This window comes from Aotus nancymaae, unplaced genomic scaffold (genome assembly GCF_030222135.1).
Source record: "Aotus nancymaae isolate 86718 unplaced genomic scaffold, 86718_ANA_hifiasm-v0.15.2.pri h1tg000017l, whole genome shotgun sequence".
Lineage (NCBI taxonomy): Eukaryota > Metazoa > Chordata > Mammalia > Primates > Aotidae > Aotus > Aotus nancymaae.
This window is the reverse complement of record NW_026988429.1, coordinates 1,188,798-1,202,203: the sequence shown is the minus strand read 5'-3', so window position 1 is coordinate 1,202,203 and position 13,406 is coordinate 1,188,798. Positions and strand designations below refer to the sequence as shown.

Here is a 13,406-nt window from a genome sequence, read left to right as displayed (position 1 = left end):
TAATTGGTCCAAGAACATGAGCAGAGGATTTACCAAAGAAAAAAATAAAAATAAATACTAAAACATGAAAAATGTTCATGTTCACTAGTATTCAAAGAAATACAAATAAAAACAAGGTGCCATTTTTAGTCTCAAAATAGCAAAGATTTTTTTTAAATGACAATACATTCTGGTGAAATTTATGTGAGAAAAAAACACTCTCATTCAATGCTGATTTAGGGTGTAAATTGGTATACCCCTTCTAGAAACTCAATTTGCAACAGATAATGAGCCATTAAATGTTCACATCCTTTGATACAGTAATCCATTTCTAGGAATCTTATTAGGACAACCTAAAATGAGAGCAAAAATTTATGCACAAAGATGTTCAGTACAGCAACATGGAAAATAGCAAAATCTTTGAACTAATGATAATAAATTTATATGAATAATTTGGAATTGTTTAATTCATAGTATGTTAGCAGAATAAGTACTATGACATCATTAAACATTATCTTTTCAATGAATTTTTAAATTAGATAGAAATGCTTGGGATATAAAGTTATATGACAGAATTCAAAATTACATCCATGTAGTTTGACATTTAAAAGTTTTATAATGTGCACATGCTCATAAAATTTCTATTACCTGCTTGTTTTATAATACCACAAGAAAATGGCCTTTCACTGAATTTGGAGGGTATATGTTGGGTGGTCTGACCTAAAATTCAGGCTATGTGGCACAGAAGAAATTTGCTGTGTGGCAGCTAACAAATTAGACATTCTTCAGAAGAGGTTTAGGTTTGTGATAGAACCATTTCACACTTGAGCAATCAGAGCTTGATTAAAAGAAGCACTAGCAGGAATCTATTTAATAGTTATTACTGACTCCCCTGAGCAGTAAAGGACTGGCCAGCAAATGTATGTGCATGAATGTACATGGATGTGCACACACATTAATATCCATTTAGGATATGATATGGTTTGGATGTTTTGTCCTCTCCAAAACTCATGTTGACATGTGACCTCCAAGTGTGAGGACCAAGTGTGAGGTGTTTGGGTCATGGGGCAGATGTTTCATGAATGGCTTCGTGCTGTCCTAGCAGTAATGAGTGAGTTCTTACACTGAGTTCACAGAAGATCTGGCTGTTTAAAAAAGCACCTCCTCCTTCTCTCTCTTGCTCCCTCTCTCAGTATGTGACATGCTGGCTCCCCTTCACCCTCTGCCATGATTGTATGCTTCCTAAGGCCCTCACTGGAAGCAGATACCACCACTATGCTTCATGTCCAGCATACAGAACTGTGAGCCAAATAAACCCCTTTTCTTTATAAATTACCTAGTCTCAGATATTTCTTCATAATAACATCTATGAAGATGGATGCTACTAATGGACTAATGCGGAATATTAGAAAATATCCTAAATATGGATTAACACAGAATATTAGAAAATACCCTAAAATGGACTAATATAGAATATTAGAAAACATCCTAAAACATTAGCAATACTTTTCTAAGTAGGGATATTTTAGAATTGTACTAATATGGTACCACTAGACACATGGGGCTATTTACATGAAATTAAATACAATTTAAAATTCCTTTCTTCAGTCGCACTGGTCACATTTCAAGGGCTCTACAGCCACAATAGCTATAGTGACTACTGTATTAAACAGTGCAGATCTAGAACATTTCCATCGTTACATAAAGTTATGTTGGACAGTGCTGTTCTAAAAGTTTTTTTCATGTTCTTCTTTATACTTTTTCCAAATTTATTACAATATGCATTGTAGTAGATTCCACTTATAAACAGGAAAAAAACACTATGAGAAAAGAAAATGAGGTTAAGAGAGGAAACATTACACTAGAGGTGCAGAGGACACATTCTGTAGAGAGAATCCTAGGGATATCATACTAGGTGGGGAAAAGCAGGTGGTCACACAGGCACTCAGGGAAGAACAGGAAAGGCTAAAAAGAGACATGGGAATAATAGACATTCCAAGGTAAGAAAGAACACAGAAATTCTAACAGCAAGGGTGGGGAAGGAGGCAATTAGAGCAAGAAGTTACAGGTTTCTTGTCTTTCCCCACTCACCAGCCATTACAGCTGCTGATCGCTGAGCTGGCTCAAAAGGACATTTCCCCCGGCCACTCTCAAGTCTTTCAACCTGCTGGAAACTGGACACGTCCTATAGACCAGAAGGGGGCAATTGGTTTAAGGGTCATAGAGAAGGTTCATGGTGAGAATTACAAAGATGGTCAGATGAAGGAAAAGGTCAGTTCCCATTCATCTCCCCTTCCACTCCCCACCCCAACTACCATTCCCATATTCCCAGTCAGCTATTCCTGATGCCCCCATCTACTCCTGCATTTCTCATCTCTGCTATCCTTTGTTCATCTTCCCTCAATCCCCCCAGTAGCCAACACCCACATGCCCTGATGAAGGAATTCCTAGGACAGCCCAAGAAGCACCTAAGAGGCTGAAGGTAGGTCTTTCCTCTGAAACACTGCTGAACTGTACGGTTTGCAACTGGCTGCAGAATGTGCTACATGACAAGAAGGATCAGGAAGGAAGCAGGCCTCTTGAGGGCTGGAACCCTTAAAAGGGACAAAGAAAAGTACAGGTTGATAAAGGACCATCTGAAATCCAGAGGCCTAGAGAGACAACAGTCATCCTCCTCCTATTCCCCACCCCAAGGATGAAAGACAGAGCTGCATAATATGACTAAGAGCAGAGGACAGGGGAATCTGCAAAGTCAGTAAAGAATGATACGAAGCTCAGATCAGAATTTGAGAGTTTGGTACATAAGTACCTTCCTCACCCAAGGACTCCAGAGGGACTGACACGGGCAAGGAACAAGAGGTGTAAGAGCTCCATCAGGGCCAACCAGAAATTACCTTAGTCTAGCATTTGGCACTACGAGAGGCTTCAAGATAACATCTAAAAACAAGGATGATTTCAACCTAGGACTGACAGGGAAGTTAACAGTGGCTGGTTGGGAGTCAAAGTTATGGCATGGAAACGCCAGGCATAATATCTTTAGTTCACAAACTGGGGTGGGCATATGGTGTCACTGGAGCCTAATTACTTCCATGGTAGCTGGAACAGAAATATCAATATATATCCCTTGAATATAAGTGTACTACTGGCCCACTACGATTGCTCATCTCTTGCTCTAGATGGCAAACAACGTTCTATCTTACTGAGAGTATTGAAGAAGTCCTGTTAAAACTTTTGAAGACCCCAAAAAGGGAATACTGGGTCAGAAGAGTCTGCAAGAAAGAAGGACTCCACAGAGGCCCAGCACTCCACTTGTGTGGCAGTGGGAGCATCCTCACCTGAGGAGAAAGATGAGTTTGGTAAGAGATTAAGAAGATGGTTGGGCACTCTAGAGATGTGATCCGTACCTCCTGCTGCTTCCCTTCTTAACTCTCACCTAAACTATGGCAGTAAACTCCTTTTCTGCACATCATCTAGCCACCACCCCCAACCAAGTTATTCTAATATCCACCCAAGATTAATCTTCTGAAGTATCAGTCACTGACTTAATAATACATTTTTGTGCAAGAGAATGACAAATAGCCTACCACTGCCTGGAGTATAACCTCATTAGCCAAACCTACTTATTTTTGACTACTTCTCAAAATGATCTTTGTTCTATCCAACCAGATCACCTGTTATTCCTGGAAAATAAATTATGTTTTCTATGCCTATAACTGCTGCCTTACATTTCTCCAAAGACTAAAGGGATGAACTTGTGCTCAGTTCTCATTCTCTTTAACTGTTAGGCACCATTTGATACTTTTGACTCACTCCCTGCCTTGAAGTATTCTATTCTTTGACTCTCCTGAAACTCTACCCTTCTGGAATCTCTCCCATCTGTTATTTCTCTATTTCCTTCTTCTTCTTTCTAGCTCCTACATGTGTATCCTAAGAATCTATCCTTAGTTGCTTTCACATATGCTTCAAAGATCTCATTCATTCTTTCCAGCCAGATAGTCTATGCAAATCATTCTCCAAACTCTCCAAGTCCAATATCTTCCAAACTCTAGCCATATTTTTATTTGACTGCTGGACTTCCTCACAGAGAATGCCTATCTGCCCCTTAAAACTCAACATGTCAAAACTAGTTCTCTTTTAGTTTCCCCAAAGGTATCATCATGTCATCCAGGTTTCTAACCTTTGAGAAAGTGAGCCTCCTATTAACTAGATAGGTTATGATTATTGCATGGTGAAAATGACATTTAACTCAGGTCTGAAAGAGGCACGACCACTCCACTACATTCCCTATCTGAATGTTGAGATTCTTCATTGCATCATCATTGCATCAGTCAGCACAGTCTCTCAAAACCAGCTGTGGTAAAGCAAAGTCCCTGAAGCTGAAGGCCAGAGCTGGACAGGAAGGCTCTCTCTGAGCTATGGGTTGGAACTGGTCCCTTGCCTTGGCCAAGAGGAGTACAAGGCATAGAAAGGACCTCTCCCAGGTGATTAAGAAAAAAAAAAGAAAGATGGTTCCTAGTACATGAAACACATCAAATGCCACAAGGAATTGAAGACAAATAAGGTCTTCTGGACTGCAGGCTAGACTAGAGGGACAGGATAGTGGAGCAGAGCCAGAGACAAACACAGTTTTAAATTTTGGCTCTGCCTCTGCTAGCTATACCATCTTAGATGTGATACTTAATTTTCCTGAACTTCAGTTTCCTTACTTATAAAATATAAATAATACCTAAGTATCATGATGTGGTGATAAGAATTAAACTTAATCATGAATGTAAAGTACCTAATATGAAGTCTTCATCAGAGCAGACACTCAATTGAATGGTTGTCGTTGTTATTGTTTGTTATTGCTGTTAGAAGTCTAAAATTTTTCTCTGTTAACTGCTGGAATTCCCTCAACAAAACAAATTATGATATTTTCCTCCAAAGTCCAGTGAGCTATCACTGAAGGACAGCACCCCACGTTGTGGGAGCCCTTAGATCCAATGCTTGAACTTCCTTTTTGTAAGAACCTTCATTTCTCCACAATCAACTTTGAGCAAGTTGCTGTGTCTGAAACAAAGCTCTCAGATAATTGTTTATATACAGTCTCAAAGTCGTCAGTCTAGGACATAAGAGGTTCAGCAGTGAGGATAAAGGAAGAACTTGGTGAAGCAGACTGGGGTTGCTGGGTAGTAGGATAAGACAGGTTAAGGCAGAAGAGAACCTTCAAAACGTCTACAGAGCAGACAGGATGTGACTCAAAGGGTTACCAGAGCTGACCTCTTTGGGGCTAGTCTCTATATTTTCCTTCAAACAAGCCTTGACCAAAGGATGGGCCCTCATTTCATAAGCCTGCTAGACAGGAGGGTTCAGGGAAAGAGCTGAACTCGTGGGAGTGCAGGTCACAGATCCTTGGCTTCACTCTTCATTGCTGATGTTCCTCGAGAATAGATAGGCATCCAAGTCACACCAATCCTGACAGGTACATCCAGAAAGAACATTTTCTGTCTAGATACCTAATGTAACAACTACTAGAGTCCCACCTCAGAGAAACAAGGAAGAATTAAAGGCCCTAGGAGACTAACTTGGAAAAATCACACTGTCTATAAGCTGCGCCTCTGGAATTCATACCCATGGGATCCCAGAGCCTGGCAGAATGGCAAAAGACAAATATGGCAATGGCACTACCACTGCTACCTTATGAACTTAAGGAGAACTGTAGGGAAATTAGACCTCAATGTTACCTGAGGATATACAGAGATTTTCAACACCACCCTGAACTGGGAACTTTTACAGAATGAGGGAGCTATCCAGACACTAGTAAGGAGACTATTAACACCTTCATTATGGAAAGGACTCAACGTAAGTCCAACCCACCCCAAGGCAGCCCAGGGGAACTAAATGGAGCAATCATGCATATACAATTGTAGCATTCTAAGCCAGAGATATGAGGGTGGTCTGTAACAAAGGGTGGTTTAGAGATACACGATGACTTGATCCAGGTGGCAAGGACTACTATGGACTGCAGTAGAGTCAAAACAAGATCTACAGTTAAGGATTAGGTCAAAAAAGGAAGTTGCTATATTCCCTCCTATTACTCTATAGAACAGAAAGGGAAGCCACTGGATATAAAGGGCATGTGAGGCTTCTGACTCACCCCAGGGCCTTGTCACAAATGTGAGCTGCCAAAAGACCAGTGCTGACTCCTGTATAACTGACGGGAAAAGCTGAGAGTTCAGAAACAGTCATCAGTGGCAGAGATTATGACTAGCCTAGATGTGATTAGGGATACACATGTCCCAAGCCTGCCTGTGTTTGACAGTGGTGATGTCCAGGCCTTCAGCAGCAATAAACAGGATCTATAAGAAAATGTGATTGACAGAGTACCCACCCTGAAGGCAAGATCCAGAGTATGAGGCCAGCAGATTAGTGGAAGTGACATCAAAACCCATGGGAGGAGAGAGTCACAGCCCATACACAATGAGGTTGGCAATGGAGGTTAAGAGAAGGTGGTAGGAGGCAGTCACACATTATGGGAGGAAGAAACAGGCAATGGGCTGCACTAATTAAGAAATGGACCCAGGCTGCCTGGACAAAGAATACACAGGGCAAGGGAAACACGAGTTTCTGGTTTCCGAAGTCTCTCCTAGATTTGTTGTTTCCGCAGCCCAACCAGCATCTCTAACTTCCTTAACTATCCCACTACGTCTCTCTTTACATTTTGTATACCTCACCCTCTACAGACAACCTCCCTCTCCCTCCCTCAGTGGCTTACACATACCCTCATCCCACGATGACAGCCCCTACACCCGATGCTTATCATGCACAATGGTTGCCTTGACCATGCTCCCATCATGGTCACTCACAGAAGACTCTTCCCATCCTCCCACCACCACCCCAGTAACTCACACTGGTGCAGCCACCCTCTCCCTCTCCTCCCACCCGTCACTCACAATAACCCCGCACTTCGGATCAAAAGCGAAGGTGCCACAAGTGAGGAGGTGAGAGGCATTGGCAATGGCGAGAATCTGGACAAAATTGTGACATTCGTCCTGGGGGTCAGAGATGGTTAGAAAGAATCAGAAGCAGCAGGTATGAGGAAGGGTAAGGTAACATCGGGACTGTTAGATGCAGCTGTAGGATCAGAGATGATGGGTGATGGCACGGTGTTAGAGTCTCTGCCTAGGCCCATTGGGATGGGAGCATTATAAGGGACTGAGAGTCAGGGCTGGGCCAAGGTCTCAATTAACACTCAAGACAGGGCTCAGATTTACACTTACCTCTTTCTTGCCTTTCTTCCTACAGTTCTGTCTGTGAGACTCAGGAACCATCCAGTCAATCTGAGAAAGGAGGAGTGATCATTTCACCCAGATTCCCCTAACATCAAACTCCCTCGATGTTAGAGGAGATTAAACTGTTCCACGACCTCCATCAATTTGGGAACTTCAAACGTCCCCCTAGAGCATTGTTTTTCAAATGGAGGTCCCCATCTTATCACTCATTAATGAGTAATAAATTCTGAAATCATGAGCAACATCATTTTTAATGAAATAGAATATATCAAAATGTATCACATACAAGAGAGTAGATATTGTTTCAAGAAAGGTTTCTTTCAGCACATAATTGTGTACTGAGCCACAATACACAGTACATATTGAGTATCCTTTATCTGAAATGCTTGTGACCAGAAGTTATTAGATTTCAGATTTGGGGATATTCACAGAATATATACAGGTTGAGCATCCCTAATTTGAAAATCCAAAATCCAAAATGCTCTAACGAGCATTTCCTTTGAGTGTCATGTTGGCACTCACAAAGTTTCAATTTTCGGAGTATTTTGAATTTTGGATTTTTATATTAGGGATGCTCAAACTATACAGTTCTTAATAATAGTCAAAAAAGCTTGAAAGCTGTTTCCCTAGAACATTATAATTTTAATGATCCCTCTGCCCACTGTCACCTGAAACCTGGTCTCTGTGGCCTCCTCCCTATCATCATGAACCTCCTTCATATTCTCCCCAGTCACCCTGACCCCCCATCACTCTTAGCTAAGAAAACAAAGTGGATGATCTCCCCCTGTTCATGTCTCCCAACTCACCCCCTCCTACTACCCCAGCTGTTACATCTTTAGTTATTATGAAACCCCCCACTGACACACTCATTTAATCACATGCTATGGGGCCAGGGGTCCTTCCCTCTTTCGTCTCTCACCCTGCGGGGTTTCTCCCCTGAAAAGGGCAGGGATAAAGCGAAGATGGTGTCCCGGGCGCCAACATAAAGTGTGTGGGAGGCAGGATCCACAAGGAGAACGGAGTAATTGTATATCTGAGGGACAGCGAACCGGGTGAGATAGGAGTCAGCCTCTGGCAGGAAGAGAGGAGAGAGTGATGTTAGCCATCGCTTCCTAAGGGTTGAGTCCACAAGAGCAAAACCAAATGGGCCAATTTTTGTTTTCTTCTAAGTACCATTTATTTAGCAGCCATGGGGGAAAACACCAGAGCCTTGACAAGTTAACCAGAGACAGATGAGGCCAGAATATTTAGCACACAATCCAGTGGGTAAGTATGCTTTTTCTATAAAAATAGAGCACTAGCCAGACACCGTTGCTCACGCCTGTAATCTCAACGCTTTGGGAGGCTGAGATGGGCAGATCACTTGAAGTCAGGAGTTCAAGACCAGCCTGGCCAACATGGTGAAACCCCATTTCTACTAAAAATACAAAAATTAGCCAGGTGTGGTGGTGCATGCCTGTAGTCCCAGCTACTTGGTAGGCTGAGACAGGAGAATTGCTTGAACCCAGGAGGCTGAGGTTGCAGTGAGCCAAGATCGCACCACTGTCCTCCAGCCTGGGTGACAGAGTGAGACTCTGTCTCAAAAAAAAAAAAAAGAGAGAGAGAGAGCACTCTAATAAAATAACAGCATAAATATTAAATCTGTAATTTCTATCCATAACAACATGATACATAATTTGAAAATACCTATAGAAGGTACAAGTACTTTCCTCTCCTAAATTTGTTTCTTTTTTCAAATCACTACTTAATAGCTACTTTTTTACTTAGAAGGGAAATATTATTTTCACCAACACATTAGGAGTCTATCTGCTCTCTCCCTCACCACCCTTGGCCTCCCTCCACCCCATTCCATGCAAAGAGGTAGAGAGTGTAGTGGGAAAGAGTGTGTCCTGGAAATAGTCCAGCCTGAGTTTAAATGTGGCTCTTCTACTTACCTGATGTATCATCTTGAGTAAGTTATTTGCCCTTTCTTAGTATCACTTTCCCCGTCTTTAAACACCACCATCCAGAGTTGTTGGGAGAATCAAATGAGATAGCCTAGGTGAAAGCACCTGGCACATACTACGTGTTTCACAAATGGTGCTGTTCTTACTTCCTTTGATGTATGTTATATTTTGGTTAAATCTAAACCTCGGCCAGGCGCAGTGGCTCACATCTGTAATCCCAGCACTTTGGAAGGCAGAGGCGGGCAGATCACTAGGTCAGGAGTTCAAGACTAGCCTGGCCAACATAGTGAAACCCCATCTCTACTAAAAATACAAAAAATTAGCCGGGTGTGGTGGCAGGTGACTGTAATCCCAGCTACTCAGGAGCCTGAGGCAGGAGAATCACTTGAACCCAGGAGGTGGAGGTTGCAGTGAGCCAAGATGGTTCCACTGCACTCCAGCCTGGATGACAGGTGAGACTCCATTTCAAAAAAAAAAAAAAAAAGCAAAAACAAAACAAAAACAAAAACAAAACTAAAGCTCATATCAGCATTCAAAACTCTTATTTAAAAACTGTTATAAATAAGTTGGCATGAATTTACCTTCTTAGCTTAACCTCTGGTTCTGTGGACCCTACCCCTACACCAATACAGCTCTGCTCTACCTGCTTCCTCTGCTCAGCACCCTGAAGACAGTAGGCCACCAACCCATTCATTCCTAGATGTGCTGATGTGAGTCCCACCCACTCCATCCTCCCACACCCATTCTCACCTCTGTGCTACCCTGCCTACTCTCTCATGCTTAGTATAAGCCCTGGATCACCTAGTTTCCCCTCATATCCCCAACTCTGCTTCACCTTGCTTGCCATCTAAACATCTCTGGATGCCTGGACATCAATTCAGCCTGGCAACCTCAACTTACTTTGTGGCTATTGCTCGGTCGCAAAATGAAACCCCAGGCTCTGACCACAGCTTCGCCTTCTGGAATCACAGCATCCCTATACGGTATTAGTCTGAGTTTAAACTCTAAACTACTACTACCCAGTCGGGAGTTGTAACCAACAGGTTATACTCTTGGCTTCACTGGTTCTGTCTGCCCAAGGTGCTAACAATCAACGCCCAGTGAGAAGAAAACAAGGTCCACGGCCACGCTCACGCCCACCTCAGCGTAGTCTAAAATGTGAATGGCCCCAATGATCACTTTCAACCTTGTGACGTCTCCTAGCTTCTTCCACATCTTTTCAAAGGATCATGTGCCCCTCCTCTATTTTTCCTTCTAAAGTCTTGAAAAATCATTTAAGCAGAACTTTACATCAACACATTGAATGGTTTATCAATATTCAATATAGAGAATGGGCAGAGGCAGCAGAGAACGTTGAGGAAATTAGGAGAGTTAACGTGGATCCAATAATGGGAGAATGCGAGCTGGTGTCAGAGACGTCGGGGGAGCAGGAAGAGGGTTAGAAAGATTAGGGCTGTGAGCAGGGCCAAAAGGGTCCAAGGATGTGTAGAACTGATAGGGAAATGAACGAGAGAAGATGAAAATGCTGAGCTGGGGATCAGGATGGACAGCTGGAGGAGAATGAGACTGATGGGTCTGAGAGCAGAGTGGGCTTTGAGCTGGAATGATGGACCCAGGTGTATGTGCGGGGAAACAGGGGAATAAGGGAGATGGAACTTCGAAATGGACGACCTCGAGCAGCCCCCACCCAGGCTCCGGGCCTCAGTGTCCGAGTCTGCACTGTGAGGAACTGGACGCTCCTGCAGCTCTAGGAATAGGGCCCGCTGGAGCAGCCTGGGCGTGTCGTGGGAGCCGAGGCGCGAGATCCGGGCTGGGGATGCGGAGCCTGGGGACGCGCGGTGGGGATGCAGAGGGATGCGGTGAAGCGCTGAGGTCTGGCCCGAGGCCCGGAGGGCGTGGGCGGCGCGGAACGCCATACGCCAGGCTGAGAGGCCCAGGTCCCGCCGCGAGGTCTGGGGAGCAGGTGGGTGTGAGTGTGGGCGCGAAGGGCTGAGGGCGAGGGCGCCCGTGCCTTACCAGAAATGGGAAGCGAGGTCCTGGGCACCGAGCGGGGGACGCGGCCGTATACCTGGCCGCTCAACACCGCGAGCAGTATCAGCGGGAAGAGCGAGGCTGTAGGCGGCCCGGGACCCGGGCGTGGCCGCGCGGCAGAGGCCGGCATCTTTAGCTCCGCCTGGCCGCGAATGCGGCGCAAGATAACGCTTCAGCCCAGGGCCCCGGGGCTATCGGCCTCGGCCCCACTCGGGTCCCCTCGGCTCGGTCCTGCTCGGCCTCAGGGTGAGGGATGCAACACCGCCCGGCTCCGCCCCCTCTAAAAGGGACCAATGGTCGAGCCTTCGTCTTCCTCCAGCCAATCGGGGTTGAGTGGAGGCGGGGCTGAGGTGAGGAGAGGCCTAACCCAGGCAGAGGCGGAGCTAGACGCAGGTGAAGGTGGGCGTCCTGCCTTGGAAGTGGGCTGGGGCTACCACACAGTGACCTCGAGTGGTGAGTTTGCTCCTGCTACTCCAAAAACTCAAATGCCCGTATCTGTACTAATAAGAAAAACTTACTAATAAGGGGAAGTGGGTACACGCACCAAGTTTCTCAAAATTATTACTCGACAAGCATTTAAGGACGGCTGCCTATGTACTGGGCAGGTACAGCGTAACGCGCGCTCACACACACACACACACACACACACACACACACACACACGATTCTACAGAAAATACTAAAAATCAGGGTCCTAACCCTAAGGAATTCACACAGGAATGGGGTTTCCAAAAGTAAAAAAAATAACTCCAAATAGATTATTGCAATATGAAGCAATGCATGTTTGCTATCATAACGTGCAGTAAGTGTGCGGAAGGGCCAGGTTTTGCTGGAGGAAATCAGGAAGGCCTCACAGAAGAGGTGACATTTGAACTGAGTTTCTAGGGTTAGTAGGCCTTTGAGGGCGAGGAACAAAGACTGCCTATAGGCATATCCACTTGGATATCCTACAAACAAGGCAAGCATAGGTCCTGAGCATAACTCACTGTCTCCCCCATCCCAACCCTAGCTCCTTCTTCAGGCACTTAGTCTTCTAACTTACAGCCTTGCAAGTAATCTTTGCTTTCTCCTCTTTCACCTCCCATTGTATTAGTTATCGAGGTTGCAGAACAAATGTAACAAATTAACCTCAGAATTTGGTGGTTTAAAACAACAATAAACTTGTATTATCTCTCACAGTTTCTCTGCATCAGAAATTCAGGAGTAGCTTAGCTAGGTGGTCTGGCTCCCAGTCTCTCACAAGGTGACAGTCCAGATATCAAATGGGGCAGCAGTCCACTGAGGGTTTGACTGAGGCTGGAGGATCCACTTCCAAGATGGCCGACTTCCATGCCTGCCAAATTGGTAATGGCTGTTGGCAGTAAGTCTAGGTTGTTCTCCACATGAACTTCTCCATGGGCTGCTTGAATGCTTCACAAAATGGGGTGACCTCAGAGCAAGTGATCCAAAAGAACAAGGCAAAAGAGCAACTGATATATTTGTGACCTCACCTCAGAAATAACACACAATCACTCTGCCATATTCTATTTGTCACACAGGCCAGCCCTGATGCACTGTGGAAGGGGACTTCACCAGGTGGTGTACAGGGATTTCAGTGGGAATAGAAGAATTTCAGCCTCCTTTCTTGGAGACTGGCTACCATGCCCATATGTAAGAAGTCACTATGTCCTTATAAATCTAACTAAAAAATAACTTAAATCCATCCTTTGCTTTCCATTATCATCATAGTTGAGGTCATCATCATCATTCGCCTGGACTGTGTGATAGTTTTATTTAAAGAACAAAAACCTTGCCCCCAGTCTCTCCCCTTTCAGGCTGCTATCAGGATAATCTTTCTAAAGTGCATTCAACAGTTATTAAGGGCCTACTATGTGCCAGGCATTTTACTAAGTACTAGAAAAAATAAGAAGAAGACTTGGTCCCTTGGCTGGGCATGGTGGCTTATGCCTGTAATCCTAGCACTTTGGGAGGCTGAGGCAGGAGTTTCACTCAAAGACTGGAGTTCGAGACCAGCCAGGTCAACATAGCGAGACCCTGTCTCTATGAAATAAAAATAATAGCAAAATGTGGTGGCACACACCTGTAGTTCCAGCTACTTGGGAGATTGAGGCAGGAGGATTACTTGAGCCCTCGAGTTCAAGGCTGCAGGGAGCTACAATCGTACCATTGCACTCCAGCC

The 13,406-nt window shown here is 44.5% G+C and overlaps 1 protein-coding gene across 5 annotated transcripts in view; it reads right to left on the bottom strand.

Moving 5' to 3' along the window:
• Window positions 1-11,357, bottom strand: part of SEMA4F (ssemaphorin 4F) — a 40,688-nt gene extending 29,331 nt beyond the window's left edge. For 4 of the 5 annotated variants that reach the window (XM_012452138.3, XM_012452140.3, XM_012452141.2 and 1 more), the window contains exons 1-5: window positions 11,213-11,357; window positions 8,170-8,321; window positions 7,239-7,298; window positions 6,912-7,010; window positions 2,071-2,164 (exon numbers count right to left, since the gene is read on the bottom strand). In XM_012452138.3, coding sequence (XP_012307561.1) covers window positions 2,071-2,164; window positions 6,912-7,010; window positions 7,239-7,298; window positions 8,170-8,321; window positions 11,213-11,357 — 550 coding nt within the window. The remainder of the gene's footprint in view (window positions 1-2,070; window positions 2,165-6,911; window positions 7,011-7,238; window positions 7,299-8,169; window positions 8,322-11,212) is intronic. The other variant, XM_012452137.2, reaches the window with a different exon arrangement.
• Between the last annotated feature and the right edge of the window lie 2,049 nt (window positions 11,358-13,406).